General features: G+C 41.5%; 1 protein-coding gene across 1 annotated transcript in view; it reads left to right on the top strand.

Moving 5' to 3' along the window:
- Positions 1-18,268, top strand: part of PHF21B (PHD finger protein 21B) — a 43,120-nt gene extending 24,852 nt beyond the window's left edge. The window contains exons 2-13 of the mRNA XM_053462712.1: positions 931-1,218; positions 6,044-6,136; positions 7,689-8,033; positions 8,973-9,095; positions 10,281-10,332; positions 11,531-11,607; positions 11,878-11,929; positions 13,431-13,453; positions 13,808-13,966; positions 14,794-14,866; positions 15,016-15,119; positions 15,639-18,268. Of these exons, the coding sequence (XP_053318687.1) occupies positions 931-1,218; positions 6,044-6,136; positions 7,689-8,033; positions 8,973-9,095; positions 10,281-10,332; positions 11,531-11,607; positions 11,878-11,929; positions 13,431-13,453; positions 13,808-13,966; positions 14,794-14,866; positions 15,016-15,119; positions 15,639-15,890 (1,641 nt within the window). The 3' untranslated portion in view covers positions 15,891-18,268. The remainder of the gene's footprint in view (positions 1-930; positions 1,219-6,043; positions 6,137-7,688; positions 8,034-8,972; positions 9,096-10,280; positions 10,333-11,530; positions 11,608-11,877; positions 11,930-13,430; positions 13,454-13,807; positions 13,967-14,793; positions 14,867-15,015; positions 15,120-15,638) is intronic.
- The last annotated feature ends 277 nt before the right edge of the window (positions 18,269-18,545 follow it).

Here is an 18,545-nt window from a genome sequence, read left to right as displayed (position 1 = left end):
GCGCTGTATACAGTAATATAACCCCCAGCACTGTATACAGTAATATAACCCCCCCCAGTGCTGTATACAGTAATATATCCCCCAGCGCTGTATACAGTAATATAACCCCCCCCAGCGCTGTATACAGTAATATAACCCCCAGCGCTGTATACAGTAATGACCCCCCCCAGTGCTGTATACAGTAATAAAGGCTAAAATGATCCCGTTCATTTCTGATATTATCCTCGCGATGAAAATTTGTAACATAGAAATAATCCATCAAATAACATTTGGAAAGAGTTACCGATTGGCTGAAGTGGTTACATCGCGTGTAATATACATTAGATACATATATGAATATAAAGTGAAATGTACATATTTTTAAATACACGTTAATAAATAACCCCTAGGCATTAAAATGCGGATTTGTTGCAAACAGCATTTACCTAGATGTAAAAACCCCAAACAGTATAACAGAACGTTCCTCCTCTTCCCAGACCGGGGGGGTAGGGGGGGGATCCGGGGGGCTTCCATGTTCCGTGTATCTGTCTCCCCGCAGGCAGCTCGGCTGGATTCAGAAGGGAACAGAGACGCTTGCTGTTAGTAATAAGTGAAACAAAACGCACGGAGCGGAGAATCGTCGTAATTGCCACCTCGAGTTGCCCAGCTGGAGGCGTTTCACCATGGGGGGGGATCTGGCCCTGCGGTGCGATGTTGTCCTGCGTTCTGTGTGGGATGCTCTGTATGAAAAGCCGTCTCCTCTGCTCTGCGCTCCGCAGAGACAGATGGTGCGTCTGGAATACGTTCCCCCTTATGAAGCTCGTGTCACCGCTTGCCGTAATATCAGGAGCAGTGGGAGGGGCTTAAAAGACAAGTGGGAGGGGAGCGGGGGTGTGTCTTCCCGTCTCATCTCCTCTCTTCTTCTCTCCTTCTCATTCTCTGCTTTTTCAGAAGCTGGCGGTCCGAAGTTGTCCTGTGGGGAACGCGAAACCCATCCCTCTGATCAAAGCACCCAGCAGCCAGGGCATCGCCATCTCAGTCGTTCCGGCCAAAGCTCCGGTCACTATGGTGACCGCCCATCTCAATGGCCAAAAAACAGCTACAGTGTCCACAGCTTCTGCGGCCAGCAGCGCCGAGCCCCCGCAGAGCGCCCCCATCAACCTGCAAACCACCAGCAAACTGGTGGCCAGCAACGTGAACATGGCCACGAGACGGGTCTCCGAAATCTCTCACGCACAGGTGAGTCCTTCTCGCAAGACGCTGCGGACTGGTGCCCTTAACCCTTTCACTGTATCGGCATGCTTTAGTTGCCTGGCTGGCTACCGGAATAGTCTGTGGGAAGATTTAGACATCATTTAGTTTAATGGGTATTTCATTCCATCTACCTGTTACGAATAAGCAGGAATAAGTTATGGGTTGTGTTGCCTTTTAGTGACTAATTAGGGATGAATCCTCCCACTTTGGTTTCTTAAGGTTACGGACTTTGTTGGCTTTTATGCTCGGGTAATATTTTAGTAGCTTTCTGATTTTGTTTATTTTTTTTGAGGCAGAGTCTTTTAATATCTTGTTTTGTTACGCGTTACATTATTATTATCGTTTGCTACATGATTACCGGTAGATGAGAATCCTGGTTTCATGGGTTTTACCCAGCGGGGGGATTACACATTGTATGTATCGCCGCTCGGGGGGCTTCACTCGACATCGTTACCTTTTTTTTTGAGCCGACAGGAAAATGTGTAAAGTTATATAAGCTTTTGGGACCTCAAAGCTTTTTTTCTTAAGGAAGGATCACCGCTAGGGGGCTCTTTAACAACAGCGAGCCTGTCAGAAGATGAAGGAAAATATAAAAAAAAAGCAATTCATGCTTTACTTATAAATGTGTTTGTGGCGTGTGTATATATAGAATTTCAATAATTATATATATATACCGTATATAAATACAGTAATATTTACTATGTTTTTATAAATTATTTATTAGATATTCTTTTTTGTTTATTTATTTTTCAAATCACTTACCGCACATCTCTATTTGTATAAAAATAAAAGGCTCCGATTCAGCGCAGAAACGTTTGGAAATAAGCCAGCGCTCTTCATTAGATGTCTCCGGAAGAAAGCGCTTTCATTAATAACGTGAGAGTGAACTGTTTGGATGGCGCGAGCGAGAAAGATTATATTCAAAGCGTGCAGCGCAGGGCTTCAGATATACTCGGCTCTTACAGGTTATTGCCAGACCCGTAAGGAATACAAGCTATAAGAGCTGACCGGTAATACGTTTGGAGACCCCTAGTCTCGGTGTTCCTCCTACGACCTCATATCCCATACTAGATGCGGGAGAAAGACATTCGACCCAGGGCCACCGTCGCTAAACTTTGGGTTCGGTGAAAGCCTAAAGAAAGACCCCTCTTAATTGCAACAGGGCCACCGGGCTTTAAAGTCCAGAAAGGGGTAATTAGGAACCAAAACACTGGGAAGGAGCCTTCCGGGCCCCAAAATTGTTATTGCAACGGCGGCTTCATAAAACCCATTTATAGAACACTGAGAAGAGCGCTGCTTCGGAAACCCTAACCTGGAATGGGACAGTCGCTAAGGAGGCTGACATATGCGTTCATTAGAGCCGCGATGGGTAGCGTTCTGAACGTTCTGAACATTCGCGTGGCTTCCGCTGAGCTAGGTTCTGTTGCGATCGCAGCTGCTCTGCGTTAAACGCGGAGCCGAGTCTGTTATATCTCACTCTTCCAAGGAGGAGGCTTCATTAACAGAGGCTGCGTTCTGCGCGATGCTTCACACCGTGGGACGAATGACTGCGTGTTAATAAGGAGGCAGCGGCACGCGGCGGCGCAGCTCCATCACCGGCAAGTGGAAAGCACGCACATCTCTCATAGCGGTATTATCACGGGCTTTACCCGCGGCAGGCTGAACTGCGAATGGTAATGCTTTACATAGCGACTGTTCTACGCAGCTTGCTTATAATTAATTCTGCAAAACTAACCGGGTGAGGAATAGATAAGTGGAGCAGCCTCCCAGCAGAAGTGGCAGATGTTAATACAGTGAGGGAATTTAAACGTGCGTGGGATATAGTTTTTGAGAAAGTATAGGACTGTTTTACCTCAAAGAACAGGGCAGCCATATTAGAGGGTACAACCAGTACCTTTGGGGAAAACGGGGGGGGGGCTAAATGGCTGAATTTGCTGTTTGATGACCTTATTAAGGTGACAAAATCCTAAAACTCCGGACAAACAGCTCAGAATCATGGCTAAAAAATTTACTTTGATCCAATCGCTGGCCAAGATCACTCACATTTAGTCCGATCAGCGTGCGCATTCTAAGACCGTGCCACGTACAGCTTAAAACAGCTATTTATACTCCCCCTCCCAGTGAAAACGGCTAAAATCTATCTTTTAACCACCCCCCCACCTGCTTGTATTCATAAAAACGCAGGGTGTGTGGCGTCTAAATTATCATCCAAGCGTCTTGGAGTTGGCGCCGCCGCTGCTCGTGTAAAACAAGCTCAAGGTTCAAAAACAACATTCAGCCCGGGAAAGAGAAATGAACGCTGAAATGAAATGACTTTAGTAAATATCCATTCATATTAACAATTGTCATATTTCTTGTTGCCATAGTTACCATTACCACCCCCCCCCCCCTTTCGCTGTATCACAATCCCATTCTGCAAAAGCCATGTCAAGCCATTCAGTAATCTCACCGGCGCCCAGGGACCGGCGCGTTTTGCTAATAAACGGCTATTTTTACTCGTTCTGCATATTGTGCGTTTCACAAAAGCTGCTGCCGCGGAGTAGAGCGGTGATTCTTCCAACAGCAAGACGCTTACTGCCAGCCTTTTCTTTCTGTGAAGCCCCCGCTCGCTCGCTCTAAATAGCTGGTTTTCCAGTCATTTTGCAATCCAGATATTGATAAAAATGATCAAAGATTTTGGGGCCCCAACCGGCTTTTTAAAGCACACAGGGGAGCTTAATGAATAAGTCTTTGGGTATGTTAGTGAGTGTGAGTGTGTGTGTCTGGGTATGTTAGTGAGTGTGTGTGTGTCACAGTATGTTAGTGAGTGTGTGTGTCTGGGTATGTTAGTGAGTGTGTGTGTCTGGGTATGTTAGTGAGTGTGAGTGTGAGTGTCTGGGTATGTTAGTGAGCGTGAGTGTGTGTGTCTGGGTATGTTAGTGAGTGTGTGTGTGTCACAGTATGTTAGTGAGTGTGTGTGTCTGGGTATGTTAGTGAGTGTGTGTGTCTGGGTATGTTAGTGAGTGTGAGTGTGTGTGTCTGGGTATGTTAGTGAGTGTGAGTGTGAGTGTCTGGGTATGTTAGTGAGTGTGAGTGTGAGTGTGAGTGTCTGGGTATGTTAGTGAGTGTGAGTGTGTGTGTCTGGGTATGTTAGTGAGTGTGAGTGTCTGGGTATGTTAGTGAGTGTGAGTGTGTGTGTCTGGGTATGTTAGTGAGTGTGAGTGTCTGGGTATGTTAGTGAGTGTGAGTGTGTGTGTCTGGGTATGTTAGTGAGTGTGAGTGTGAGTGTCTGGGTATGTTAGTGAGTGTGAGTGTGTGTGTCTGGGTATGTTAGTGAGTGTGAGTGTGTGTGTCTGGGTATGTTAGTGAGTGTGTGTCTGGGTATGTTAGTGAGTGTGTGTCTGGGTATGTTAGTGAGTGTGAGTGTGAGTGTCTGGGTATGTTAGTGAGTGTGTGTGTCTGGGTTAGTGAAAAGTTAAAAGGAAATGTAGAAAACGAGTCACTTCTCATAAGAAGCAATAATGTTACTCTGTCCAATTTAAACTGAAACTGCGCTCCTTTGAACTGCATCAGATATATATTTCTGTACAAACCGAGAGCACCAAACGGTAGGAAAACACAGAAAACCAAATATTTTCCCCCAAAACAGTGTTTGCGCATGTATTTTATATACGGGTTATTTATATCACAGTCCCGGGGAAAAGTCTCAAGTCTTTGGTAGGCATCAGATGTCTAAGAGAACTCGGTTGTCTTTTTTTCTTCCGCAAGTCCCATTAAACTCGGTTCGGCTCGTTCTACGCGGGGACGGCGGGAATCTGCGCCCCCCCCCCCGGGAGAGGTATGATCCGCAGTTAGAATAGATAAAACGCTCTGCTCCAATTCCGTGTTTCATCGCCACACCGTAGAAAAATGCTGCTTTTCTGCTTTTCTCTCTTTTCCGTCGTAACGCGGTTTTGTTTTGCTTTGTCAGGCAGCGTTCTGTTTTGTGTAACAGCATTTTTGTTTTTGAGAACAAGCATTTCCAACAGATTTTTTATTTTACCAGACTTACTCTGCTTTTGTGAAATGCTGTATTTTAAAGGGGAGCTCCCAGGATTTATTTTATTCCTCGTAGAAAATTAAAAATACAGTCTATAAAATGCTGTTTTCTTTTTTACCCCAGTTGTAGTTTTTGCCCCATAATATAAAGTTTTCAGGCAGCTGCATATCAGCCGTTTGTATGATTCTCGCTCTGTTATCTGACCCCCGATCTACTAACCCCCCCGACTCCTTATCATACTGCCTGTGGGGGGCAATAGAACGACTCAGTCTGAATCACCCAGTCGGACTCTCTGACTAATGAAAGTCTATGGAGGGACGGACTTCATTAGCATCGCCATAAAGCATCAGCTCTGTGTGGTGTTTGAGCCGGGAGTCCCCCAAATATCACATGACTGACAGCAACGGCGGCTCCAGGTCTGCGGATTTATAAGTAACGCGCTTATTCACGCTTACACCATAAATGATTGAACAAGGTGGCTGCATGATTTATGAGAAAGTGTCGTAAAGCGCCGTGTCCTGCGCGTTTCTTTGATGCCTCGATAAAAACTCACTAATTCTATTCCATCGACCGGCTTTTTTAACCTTTTTATCCCTCTGTATTAATTGCTAATCCGCTATTCACGTACGATGTGTTTTTTTTGACTCCTCCCTTCTCTTTTGCCGATTTAATTTCTTATTAATGAATTTGATAAAAGCGAAAACCACATTTCTGACGGTGGATAAATCCCCCCCCTCCCCCGAAGCCCCCAATTTGCAGATGAAGTGATATTTTGTTTCTTGTTTCGCGCAGGCTTTGGGGACGATCGCGGCCGTGCCCATTAAAGTTCCTCAGATCAGTTCCTTGCACAGACTGGCGGGGCACAGACCAGCAGTTCTACCTCAGGTAACCGCCATTGCCACGCGACGCGTTTCACCACCTCATGACGATTCGTGTATCGGGACTAATGTGACCTTTCTGTGTAAAACTCTGTTCCACCTCCTCTGTTTGAACTCAACATTCGACCCAAACCCTTCACAGAGTTAGTTTATTGATGGGGTAACTTTTAAAAATGATTTATTGATTAATATATCGCCATCATATTACAAAGCGCTGTACAAAGGGACTGTATGATAATGTGTATATTGGATCAGTAGCCACTGAGAAGCTTTATCATAGACTCTGGTTATTGCACATATCTGTATAAAAGCACGGAAACGTGTCCCGTTGTCGGCCTGCCCCGCGTTTAGTCGACCCGTGCCGCCTCCTGGCTGTCCGTGAATGGCCCTCGGGATTGTTTCAAACAGATATTGATTGCCGGAGTCATTATAACCGGAGCCAATTAGCCTGAGGGTCGGCTTAATGAAGCATCGGCCTTAAGAGAATTTTTAATAGAAACGGTTCATTTACAAACATGTTTTTCAGAGAATAAACATTCGGATTACACTTTGCCGCGAGGTGGCAGGGAGTAGCAGCGTTTCAGGCCTTTTCGATACATTCATAGCCCGTGCTTTTAAACATTTTCTTGTTTTTCAGCTGCTGTTTTTCTGTAGCCTGTTACATATTTTTCTTTCATTCAATTGCAAAGAAAAAAAAAAGATGTCTCGCTGTTATTTTGGATGAAATCAGGGGATGAAAGAGGGATTTGCGGCCCTGAGAGGGACTGCTCAAGAAAAACAGGGACACTTGATATGCATTAATCGTCTCCAGTGTCACAATCCTGTAGCATTGGGTATTCTGGTTACTGACCCACAGAAGCTCTCCCCGTGCCACAGTTTCTTTTATATATTCTTATATGTAAACCATTCAGAGCTAATGCATTGGATTAAGTAAAAACATTGTATAGACATATGATGATACAAAGTATCCACATAGTATAGGAGAGAAGGGAGAGATGGGGAGAGAGGGGATGAGAGAGATGGGGATGAGAGAGATGGGGAGAGAGGGGATGAGAGAGATGGGGAGAGAGGGGATGAGAGAGATGAGGAGAGAGGGGATGAGAGAGATGGGGAGAGAGGAGAGGGGATGAGAGAGATGAGGAGAGAGGAGAGAGATGGGGGGAGAGGAGAGAGGGGATGAGAGAGATGGGGAGAGAAGAGAGAGGGGATAAGAGAGATGAGAGAGGGGATGAGAGAAAGAGATGGGGAGAGAGGGGATGAGAGAGAAAGGGAGAGAAGAGAGAGGGGATGAGAGAGATGGGGAGAGAGGAGAGAGGGGATTTGATAGAAACATTGAAATACAAAAGGGATTTAATGAAGGACAGGAGGGGAATTTATTCCAAAGGAGGAGAAAAGTTACAACAAGAGACCCGAATCTAACACTAGAGAGTCAGAGACTGCCGGCAGCTTCTAGGTTTCTCTTTTGTTTTTTTCTACAGAATAATTCTACGTAAATAACTCACTTATGTAAAGTAATTTACATTTTTTATGTATGTTCTTGTGTTTTGTTTTATTTTTAGGTTAGGCCAAAGACTCTGATTCCAGAAAGCCTTCCCGTTTCCCCCTGCAGAGAGCAGCCGACCAAACAACCAACTACGTTTCAAAAAGCCACCGTAGTCAGCATCAAAAACCCCAGCCCGGCCCTCCCCACGGCCAACAATACAGTAGGCCACAGTCAGACGTCCAACGGCCAATCGCAGGGCACGGGAGACTCGGCGGTAACGTCACCCCTCAGCAGTGCCGGAGTGGCGTATGCCATAATCTCCACCTCCCCGAGCAATGCAAATCCCATCACCACCAGCACAGTCTCCGTCGTCAATGAGGGTATTAAAGTGCAGCCGCTTCTCATCAGTGCTGACAGCAAGGTACGCTCTGCTGACATCTTTATTAACTGCTCGAGAGAACGCCGGCAACCTCATCACCTTTAAGATGAATTTCATTTTGAAATCAATGTTAGATGGAACTCTTATGGGGGAAAACTGTCACATGAGAGATAAAACCATAATTGAATCCAGCACCAAAAACAATCTGTGACGCGGGTTATCATTATTCATCTTAATTTAGTCTTCTTCTTTTATGTTGTTCGGATTTAGATGTTCTACATCTGACCTTTATTAAACGCACAGCTGGGACATTTCATGCAAATTTTCCTCTACTTCCCATGATTCCTCCCGCCAGCAGGAAGTTGTAAGCTGCTTCCTGTTCTCACCCTGCGTCTGCCCAAGCAGGAAGTTGTAAGCCACTTCCTGTTCTCTCCCCGCGTTGTTTTAGCGGACGGCGCAGGAGTCTCTAGCGCTAGAGATCGTTTCCGGCTGCACAGGTCCCTCCCTAATTATTATCACAGATATCTCAGGGCGACGGGCGATTTAACCCCGCTATGGGGCAGCAAGATGGCGGCTCCCGCATACAGCACTACACAGAATAGCAGAGGGGGATTTCTTATTAATAATGGAATGTGGCATTTCTCATAAAAAAAATGTTCATGAAAACCCACCCTCCTTTGCCAATACTTTACCTGTTTCTTGAACTTTACTGAACGTTCTTCTCTTGCGCCCTCCTTCGCGCTTCGCCCTATGTTGCTGAAAGTCTTCAATTTTCTCTCTCCACGCAATAAGTCTTCTTATTTATTTCTCTTTTTGGAGCAAGTTAACACTAAAAACCTGTTAAAATGCCCCAGAGCCAGTCACATCATTAATAAATACCGTGGATCTCACGCTCTCCAGCTGCCGTTTCCAGCGGCTAAGTGATGGCGAGGAACAGAATTTGTTTATCGCATAATAAAGGAATTTTTCCCTTTTTCACAGGTTATCATCATTCAGCCTCAAATTCAGAGCCCACCAGAGAACAAACCAGAAAACAAGAAACCTTGTCAAGAGCCACCTCAGGGACATCCAGCCCCCCGAAGGAAAAAGGAAGACAATCCTGAGGTAAAGGGGCAGAAAGTTGAACCCCCACCCGCGTCACGGGTTTATGATGAAAGAATGAAGGTTTGGAAAGCGCTGCATGTCCTGTAAAACAGCCTTTTCAACTGAATTTTATATTATTTTTTTGTTTTATCGGTTGTATACGGACGGCATTATGTGAACATATCGCATGCATCGTGTTTTATACCTTCAGACAAAGCAAACATCATGAGTATCCTGAAACATGTCTCTCGTTTTAGTGGTTTCCATAGAATGATGCATGCGTTGGTTTGAACACGTTTCAAACGGCGCACGCGTGATACATTTTTACTGAATATTCCCAGATCTAGCTAAAAAAAGGAATTGTATTCTTTTTTGTTGATTTATATAGCACCATCGTGTTCCGCAGCGATGTACAGTAGACAAGTAGGAAACAAGGAGAGCATCACGTTTGGACTTATAGAAACTAAAGGGCAGGAGGGTCAAAGGAGCTTACAATCTAGTAACTGCAGGCTTTACCAAAGGGGTGAAATTGAAAGGTCTGCACAGTAAAAAAAAAATTACTTTTCACCCCGCTCTGTTACGTATTAACAAATACTAAGGACCTTATGTTACCTGAAACTGTAGCTTAAAGATTTTTATGTGGAATCAAAGTGTAAATATCTTGGATGTAGCAAGGAGTATCAGACAGTTATTTACTTTGATATAAATGATGAAAAGTAGCGTGTGATGGAACTTAATTCATGCCCTGGCTCTATACTCTCTAAATATTTGGGTCCGGTTACAGGGATCCCACTGAAAGAGAAACACGAGGGCTCCACGTGGTCTCTCGGTAACCTCCCAGCGACCAAACTTCAGCATTTTCAATGTAGGACGGGTGGGAGAGCAGGGACCTCCTGAGCTTGGGGGCCCGAGGTAACTTTCCTTATATAAAGGATAGTCCTTCCCTGAGATCTCTGTACAGCGCTATGGAATTTGATGGCGCTATATCAAACAATAAATAATAATAATAATCTCTGGAGGACTCCAGCGATTCCACCCCCTGTGTTGGGACCCTCTGACAATCTCACCAGGTCAATATGCCTCAGGGGTCCCTCTTTGTATCCAATCCAGAACTAAAAGAAAAACACTCAGAAACGCACTCGTGTTCTTAACAGAAACCTCATTAAAATTGTCTCTTTTAATGTATTTTTCTTCTCCACCCTCCAGAAAATTGCCTTCATGGTATCGTTGGGCCTCGTAACCACAGAACATTTGGAAGGTAAGGTTAACTTAAAATTAGCAATAAGTTTTATGAAATGTTGACTATATCAGTGTTTTTTTGTCTTATTATTTAAGGTCTGCAATGCTTTTTTGTAACGTTAAAGGAGTTATGTGAAAAAAGAGAATAAACGATTGGGATTAATGTTATATTTTCATTGTGTGTTAAACACACCGTCCAGTGTTGCATTTTCAACTATTTGCTTTTTTTTTACATTAAACTTTAAATTCCTTTTGAAGTCTGGATTTTTTTGGTTATTGTGATTTTATATCTTTTTTTTTTGCTGTGATATTTCTTTGGTAAATGTTACTTCTTATATTATTTTCCAAAAGATAATTTCCCAGCACCAGCGAGAACGAGCAGCAGGGATACCCGAGGTCTTTATTTCATTTGGATAATTTAATAAGTAACCAATAAAACCAACACGTTGAGAAAGAGAGAGCTGATTTAATCTGCTTTTAAGTAGGGGCTCCCAGAAGCAGGGGCCGCGCTCACCCCCCCCATGTAACGTTACAGGGGATACAGCCGTATATTAAAGAGCCAAGCCTTTGAAGCAAGAATTCTAATACATTAACTCAAAACTCGGGGGACCGTGCGTTGCCATATTATATTATTTATAGCAAGAAAAAGATTCCATAGCAAATCCCAAAAAATGGAACTATGTAAAAACCATAAAAATTACAGAATTCGCAAGGCGTGTAAATATATCTGTATATACCGAGGGATGATACACACGCCAAGAGTTGGAATTGCAACCTTTAATTACCGGCTCCGTGTTTGTCGGTGAATGGTTTGAATGAATCAATCTGCCCCCCCCCCGGGCAACTGAAGGTACCCCTTTGCGAATAGGGGGTCCAGAGAGGAGGCGAGTTGTGCAGGGATTTGGTGATTTAGCTTTGTTTCGCCTTATCTTCCTACCGTCTCCCTGCGGCAGAGTTTGGAACCCCTGAAAAACACATATAAACTGATAAAAACGCGTCCCGGCGGCACCAGAAACGCGTTTGTTTATTGTTTTTAATCAAAAAAGCGTTCAGATGTTTTAGACTAAGGAGATTATTCTAAAGGAAAATGATGCAGGAGCCACAAATGAAATGCCCAATGCACCGGCGCTGCCCCCGGCCCCGGGGAGTCCGGACTTTATTATAAAACACTTTGTTGCATGGTGAGTTCTAACAGATATCCGTTTCCACGGTTACAGAAATCCAAAGCAAACGTCACGAAAGGAAGAGAAGGAGCACAGCCAACCCAGCCTACAGTGGACTCCTTGAACCCGAGGTACGGCACCAAGATCTATATTTATATATTTTTTGGGGGGGTGGTAGGAGGGCAAGAAAGTGCCCAAAGTCCAAAACACCTTGGGAGAGCTTTCCATGCATGCGCACAGGTGTGTGAACAGACCCCACGTAGATAGAGATAAATAGATCTCCCCCACAGCTACTAGCCGGGGGCCGGGGAAAGAGGCGGCTGCATATGGGGGGGGGGTATTGTGCATTTGTGAAATGGACAGCATGAAAATTTAAAAACATATTTCTTTTTTCCCCCCAGAGAAAACGCCTGGCCTCAAACTATCTGACTAACCCATTCTTATCAGGGAAAGGTAAGAGTCTACCTCTCAGATTCCGCCGTCTTTGGCTCCAACCCATGAACAATTTTATTTGCAGATTTAAAAAAATCCATTAAAAAAAAATCACTTTTTAAATTCCTGGGTCTGGGCGGTCAAACTCTGCCCGGGGTCCGCATCTCTTAATGAGCGGCGAAAACATTTAAAAAATGAATGACTTTCTCTGCCATATAAAGAATAATTATGTAGAAACGTATCAGTCGCCTATGTTGTTGTTGTTTAGTAAACGCCAACATATTTGGTTAACAAAAACATAATAAAAACATACAAAAAAAATACACGTAGAGATACAACAGGAATTGGAGGCCCTGTCTGCGGGTTTATAATCCAGCCACGCGATACAAAGTTTCTAGCAAGGACGGAGGGTTTATGAAGCCCTTTAATGGAATTGTAGGGGAAAAGTCACCATTCCTTTGACAAATCTGATTGGTTCCTGCTCATGTCGTGCCGCTCCTTCACCACCAATCACGGGAATGAAAAGATAATTGTTATTTATGTTATTTTTAATAATATATTGATAAATGGCCGCTCCGGAGGTTCTGCCGCCGACCCACGTGGGAAAAATCTGCTGACACTTTGTATCTAAAATATATTAAAAACAAATCAGCTGAAGGGGATTTTTATACGGGTTTTAGCTTTTGTGTAGAGCAAAAAACTTATCTGTTATGAAATGGATTAAAAAAAGGTGGGCATTCACACGGCCGGATGAACTTTAAATACATATTTATTAAAAAAAAGGATAAACATTTAAACGGATCATTGCAGCATCGTAACAAGTATTCCCAGGGGTTACTATAACTATCACAAATCGTAACCGTCCCTGCATATAAACCGGCACATACTTCCAGTAATAGAAACCCTGACCCTGCGGGCAGATCGGCCCCATCCGGCCCCTGTCTAGTCCCCTCCTGCTGTAAAGACTCGAACCTCAATCAGTCGTTGGTCTCGTCTTAGATTCAGGAGCCGTACATCTATCCCATGCATGTTTAATCCCCTCACTGTATTACCCTCTGCCACCTCTGCTGGGAGGCTGTTCCGCTTATCTACCACCCTCTCATTAAAGTAAAGCTTCCTTCTAACGTTAGAAGGAGCGGGTTTACTGTTTTATAACATGTATTGAACTCCATGCAAGTAACTTTCTGTTTGATTAATGGACGTGAAGGTTATTTTCTGAGCGCATTGATTAGCTGATAATAACAATTTGCGCACGTAAAGGTGAGATAATTTGCTGAATGTCACCGAAAGTCATGTCCTTTTAAGAGCAGTGTGATAAATAACTCCAAGCGTCCCGGTCTTCGTTCTTAACAATCCTTTGCTAATAAAATAATTATTAAATGTCGCACAGCGTGCCAGAGCGTCCCTTTAAACAAACGAGTGCGATCGCATAATGCCCCCCCCCCAGATTTTTAACTCTTTAACATATTTACTTTTTTTTTTTAATCACTAACCTATTTTCTGCCCTTCTTTTACGTGCAAGCCAATTTGGATCGCTGTTGGAAGGTATGTCGGCCACCTTTTGCCATTAAACGCATTTTCTGTTTTTAAGGATTTTTTTTTTATTTTTTTTTTTACGCAACTTCACGAATATTTTCTCTCTTCTGCTTTACAACCCTAGAAACAAAAACAAAGGCTGTGAATGAGGCATTCATCTGATAACAGATGCTGTTCTACTTAAAGTAATCTATTACCGGAGCAGTACCTAAGAATATGAAAACTGCAGAATGTTTTATTAACTTAATATTGCGCCCTAATGCTGAACCAAAGACCGGGGCAGCGACGTGCGGGGGAGTTAAGTTCTTGCGTTAAATGGAAGACATTTTTAAGCAGTTTATTTATTTTTGCATTGTTTTTCAGGCCGAGATAACACACGACTTGCATTGTACGGTGTGTAGACATGATGGGGACTTGCAGCTCTGTGACATGTGTCCAAGGGCTTACCATTCAGACTGCCTGGACTCGCCAACAAAAATCTCACCCAAGGGCGTTTGGGTTTGTCCAAAGTGCCAGCAAAAGGTAAGAAATTCTGTATTCTACTGCAACAGAGCAGGGAGCGTGAAATGCATTAAATCCCAGATAGAAAGCTAGGTTAGAATCTTAAAGGGTGAGTCCCACTGGAAAAAAATGAGCATAACCACCAGAGCTGTATACAGTAATATAACCCCCAGCGCTGTATACAGTAATATAACCCCCAGCACTGTATACAGTAATATAACCCCCAGTGCTGTATACAGTAATATAACCCCCAGCACTGTATACAGTAATATAACCCCCAGCACTGTATACAGTAATATAACCCCCCAGCGCTGTATACAGTAATATAACCCCCAGCGCTGTATACAGTAATATAACCCCCCAGCACTGTATACAATAATATAACCCCCAGCGCTGTATACAGTAATATAACCCCCCAGCGCTGTATACAGTAATATAACCCCCCAGCGCTGTATACAGTAATATAACCCCCCAGCACTGTATACAGTAATATAACCCCCAGCGCTGTATACAGTAATATAACCCCCAGCGCTGTATACAGTAATATAACCCCCCCAGCGCTGTATACAGTAATATAACCCCCAGCGCTGTATACAGTAATATAACCCCCAGCGCTGTATACAGTAATATAACCCCCAGCGCTGTATACAGTAATAATATATATATCATAATAATTATTCATAAAAAAATGATGGGAGCTCCACTTTAAACGTTCAGGTTTATGGAAGCGTAAACACAAAGTCTAAAATTTTCATCGTCATATAACGTTCATCAGGTGACCTTTTCTACTCTATTCTAAATCACATGAATAAAATCTTTAGCGCCTTCTCTTGTGTGTTTTTATTTAGGTTTTAAAAAAAGACAACGTGCCGTGGGCTGGAGCCCTTACTTTGGTTCAGTCGTACGTGACGCATAAAACAGGTAAAAGCAATTTCTCATTTTTTTACCTCTAGTTATATCTGAAATAGTGTATAAATAATCTCAACACTCAGTGGTATAATAAAGATGACACAACGTTTTTTTCCTTTTCTGAGTTTTTCTGTGAGTAAATCCTCTAATTATTTTTTCAGTGAAAGAAGAAGAGAAGAGAAAGTTATTAAAGAAAGGCAGCGAACTGAAAAATGAACAGAGACAGCTGATAGAACAAGAGCGAGTGCTGAATAACTCCATAAAGGTTTGTGTGGCTAAACTTTTTCCATGAACCCGGCACGATTTAAAATGGCCCAGCCGCCTACATAATGAGAGGACCAAAATTCTGCCGTTGTAGCCCAAGTTGGGACCCCCGGCTTCTTAACTTTGTGTAAAACTCGTTTTCTTGTCCGGGGTAATAAATACTGTGTCAATCCAAAACCTGAGTCAGCTCCCTAAATCATTCACGTAATCGAGGGAATACGTTTTATGACATCATAAAATATAATTTGCGGGACCTTTTTGTTACATTTCCTTTGGCTTCTTCCCAGTTGACACTACAGAGGCGATAGATTTCTTTCCAATTTATGACCCTGTAATTGTTTTCTTTTTGTTGCCAGTGATTAAGTCCTCAGCGTTCCAAACCCCATATCTGTTACTATTTGCCGGCTGAATGCTAACGGAACTCCGAGAATTAATATTTTTTTTGTTACCCTCGGGCCCTGCTTGCGTTTGGTCATCTAACGGCGACGTCCTGTTTTTTTGTTCTTTCTTTCTCCGACAGAAATGCTTAGAGCTAAAAAATAGCTTGCTGGCCCAGCAGAAAGGGACCCAGTCATCTTTGGAACGCCTCAAAACCCTCATTAGACTGATGCAGAGCGAGCAGATGATTCAGGTTACCATGACAACCACCACCTCCTCCTCCTCCTCTTTGCTAACTGTCCCTTGGATGAAGCCTTCATCTACCAGCGCTTCTCTGCACAAAGGCCTGCAGCAGTCTCAAAGCAACAACTCTCACAGCCTGATGGAACAATAACTTTAAGCGTTTTGTTTTGCCAAGAATGGAATTGAAAGAACAATCCATTTGAAATTTTTATTTTATTTTTTTTTTTAATATTTTTTTTTTTTTAATAAATATTTAAGTACACAAACACTTGTGTACAACCAGACTTGCAAACACATGTTTATGGTTTGTAGGTGGCAGCTGTGTATGCTGCACTTTATGCTGAAACCTACAGTGCTTTCGGGATTTTTTTTTTTTTCTTTTTACGTTGGCCTTAAAAATACTTCTGGATTATAAGAAGAAGAATAAAAAATAAAATAAAATATATAAAACAAAAAAGGGCCAAATTTACAAGTAGTGTCTTGGAGGGTGGATTGTGGTTGACGTCCACCCTACGTAATATATCAAAGAAAACGCAATTTAAGTAGATTTCGTTTGGAGGGGGTTTCAGGATCTATTTTGGGGAAAAAAATATGTAGAAAATAAAAAAAACTGTATTAGGTATTTTGGACTGATTTATAACCCCTTTGAGTCAGATCTGCTACATTTATTCAGGTGAATTGTTTAAAGGGGCTGTTGAAGATGTATGTGTTCATAATACTCGAGCCTTCAAACAAAAAGTTGATTTTTTCAGTATTATTATTATAGTTGAGATTTGCAAGATATATGAAAACTGTATAAATTTAGCGTTTTTAGTGGGATATTGAAGTATTTTCATGCCGATGCTTGTGTATATGCATTCTGAACTATTTAACAAAAAATTCCACTGTAAAACTCCTTAGTTTTTTGCAGGTCCTTTTTACTTATTTTGCTATTGATGTATTTTTCTCATAAGGATTTTTTGTGAAGAAGAAGAAAAAAAAAAATTAGCAAAACTACAAAGTCAGTATCTTTGGCAGGCTGAATTATTTAGATTTTGGTAAAATAAGAGGAAAAAAAAAAGTTTTTTATTTTATATATTATTTTTTTTATCCATTTTTGTTTTCTTGCCAGTACAGACAATATGCCAAAAATCATAGCCTTTTTGTACTGCATTTTTATTGTAAAATTATATAAACGTGAAAGGAACAATATGCTCATTTTAGTTTATTTCTTGCTTGCAGAAAAATCTGCGATATGGTACAGGAAAAAAAAAAAAACTGCCTCAAGGGGAGTTTCTCATATCAATGATATCAAGATTTTTGTCAATTTTTTCTTATTTTTATCTAGAATGGCTGGTAGAATGTTTTTATTTTTTTATTTTTTCAGCACTCAGTTTCTGGAAACATTTATTTCATCTGTAAATATAATAAAACTCCATAAATTCAACGAATACGCTTCCTCGTGTGACGGTGGTCATCCTAGCTTAGCGCCTTTGTGGATAGCTTTGGTTTTTAGTGATCAGGCAACTCGTTAAATCTAAATCGATTTACAATCTCTGCCTCAATCCCCAAATTCTGTTTCATTGTCTCATTCTTTATATGTGAAACAGTATATTCCTACTGTGTTAAAAAAAATTAACAAAATTGGAAGAAAATTGAGCACCCAAAACAAATCTTAACTCCTTCCAGAACTTTCCAACGCTGACTCTAACTATCCCTATATATCCCTCACCATACCAGGTGTAGTTTTTTACGTGGCTGTTACTAGTATTTAAACTAAAACTGGTATTTAAACGCCTTGTTCCTGCAGCATTTGTTTTATTTTGTTCTGATTTTTTTTAAGATAGCTTTTGCTGCATTTATTTATTTTTTTGTGTGTTTCAGACATGACAGGCTGCTTTAAAATTGATCTCATATTGAGAGTATGTCATCTTCTACAAAAAAAAAATAAAAAAAATAAAATACACAAATCTTGGCAGCTCTACAGTACATTAGCATATCACAAGATTGTGAATGTCTTACAAAAAAAACAAACAAAAAAAAAAAAGAGGGGATTGTGGATATCGATAGCCTATCACCACGGGCGATCTACGGTCCCTTCGACCATTTTCGCAGCTCCGGGAGAAACTGTGCAGTACTATACAGATCTATTTTAATACATTTAACACTGGATTCACCGAGATTTTTTATATTCTTTTATTGATGAACAAAAGCAAATTTGACTTTAAAAAAATAAAATTAAAAAAAAAAATGTTAAACATTGGTTATTGTACACAAATTATGCATTTGAATATGGCTTGCAATGTTGGTTTTTTTTTTCTTTGTATTTTTATATTTTTTTAATTTACATTTTTTCGTTAGAATCATTAATTTATTGAAACAAAACATGCAGCTAGAAAATATGAATTCAGAGAAATTGTATTCGGACTGTTAAAGTAGGATTTTTTTTTTTTTTAATGGACGGTCCATTTGATAGTGTGCATAGAGAAAGTGTTTGTCCTGAATATGACATGTAGTTTTACTTCTCTTGATGCATTAAAAAAAAACAAATGATTGACAATTTCATGTTGTTTGTATTCAACTATATTTGTCGATGGGGGGATTTTATTTATTTTTTTATTTTCTAAACACATTATATTTATATTCTGCAATGGTTCGCAAACTTGGTAAAAAGTTAATTTAAAAAAAAAAAAAAATCTTTAAATAAATGATCACATGGCTCGAAAAGATTGATAACCGTTGGATAGAACGCCATTTTCTCAAAATAGTAATAATTCTCAATAGGGAATTGTTAGGACGTTGACCGTGATTTTAAATTCCAGCTTTG

Source organism: Spea bombifrons, chromosome 4 (assembly GCF_027358695.1).
Source record: "Spea bombifrons isolate aSpeBom1 chromosome 4, aSpeBom1.2.pri, whole genome shotgun sequence".
Classification (NCBI taxonomy): domain Eukaryota; kingdom Metazoa; phylum Chordata; class Amphibia; order Anura; family Pelobatidae; genus Spea; species Spea bombifrons.
This window is presented reverse-complemented; position numbering and strand designations above follow the sequence as displayed.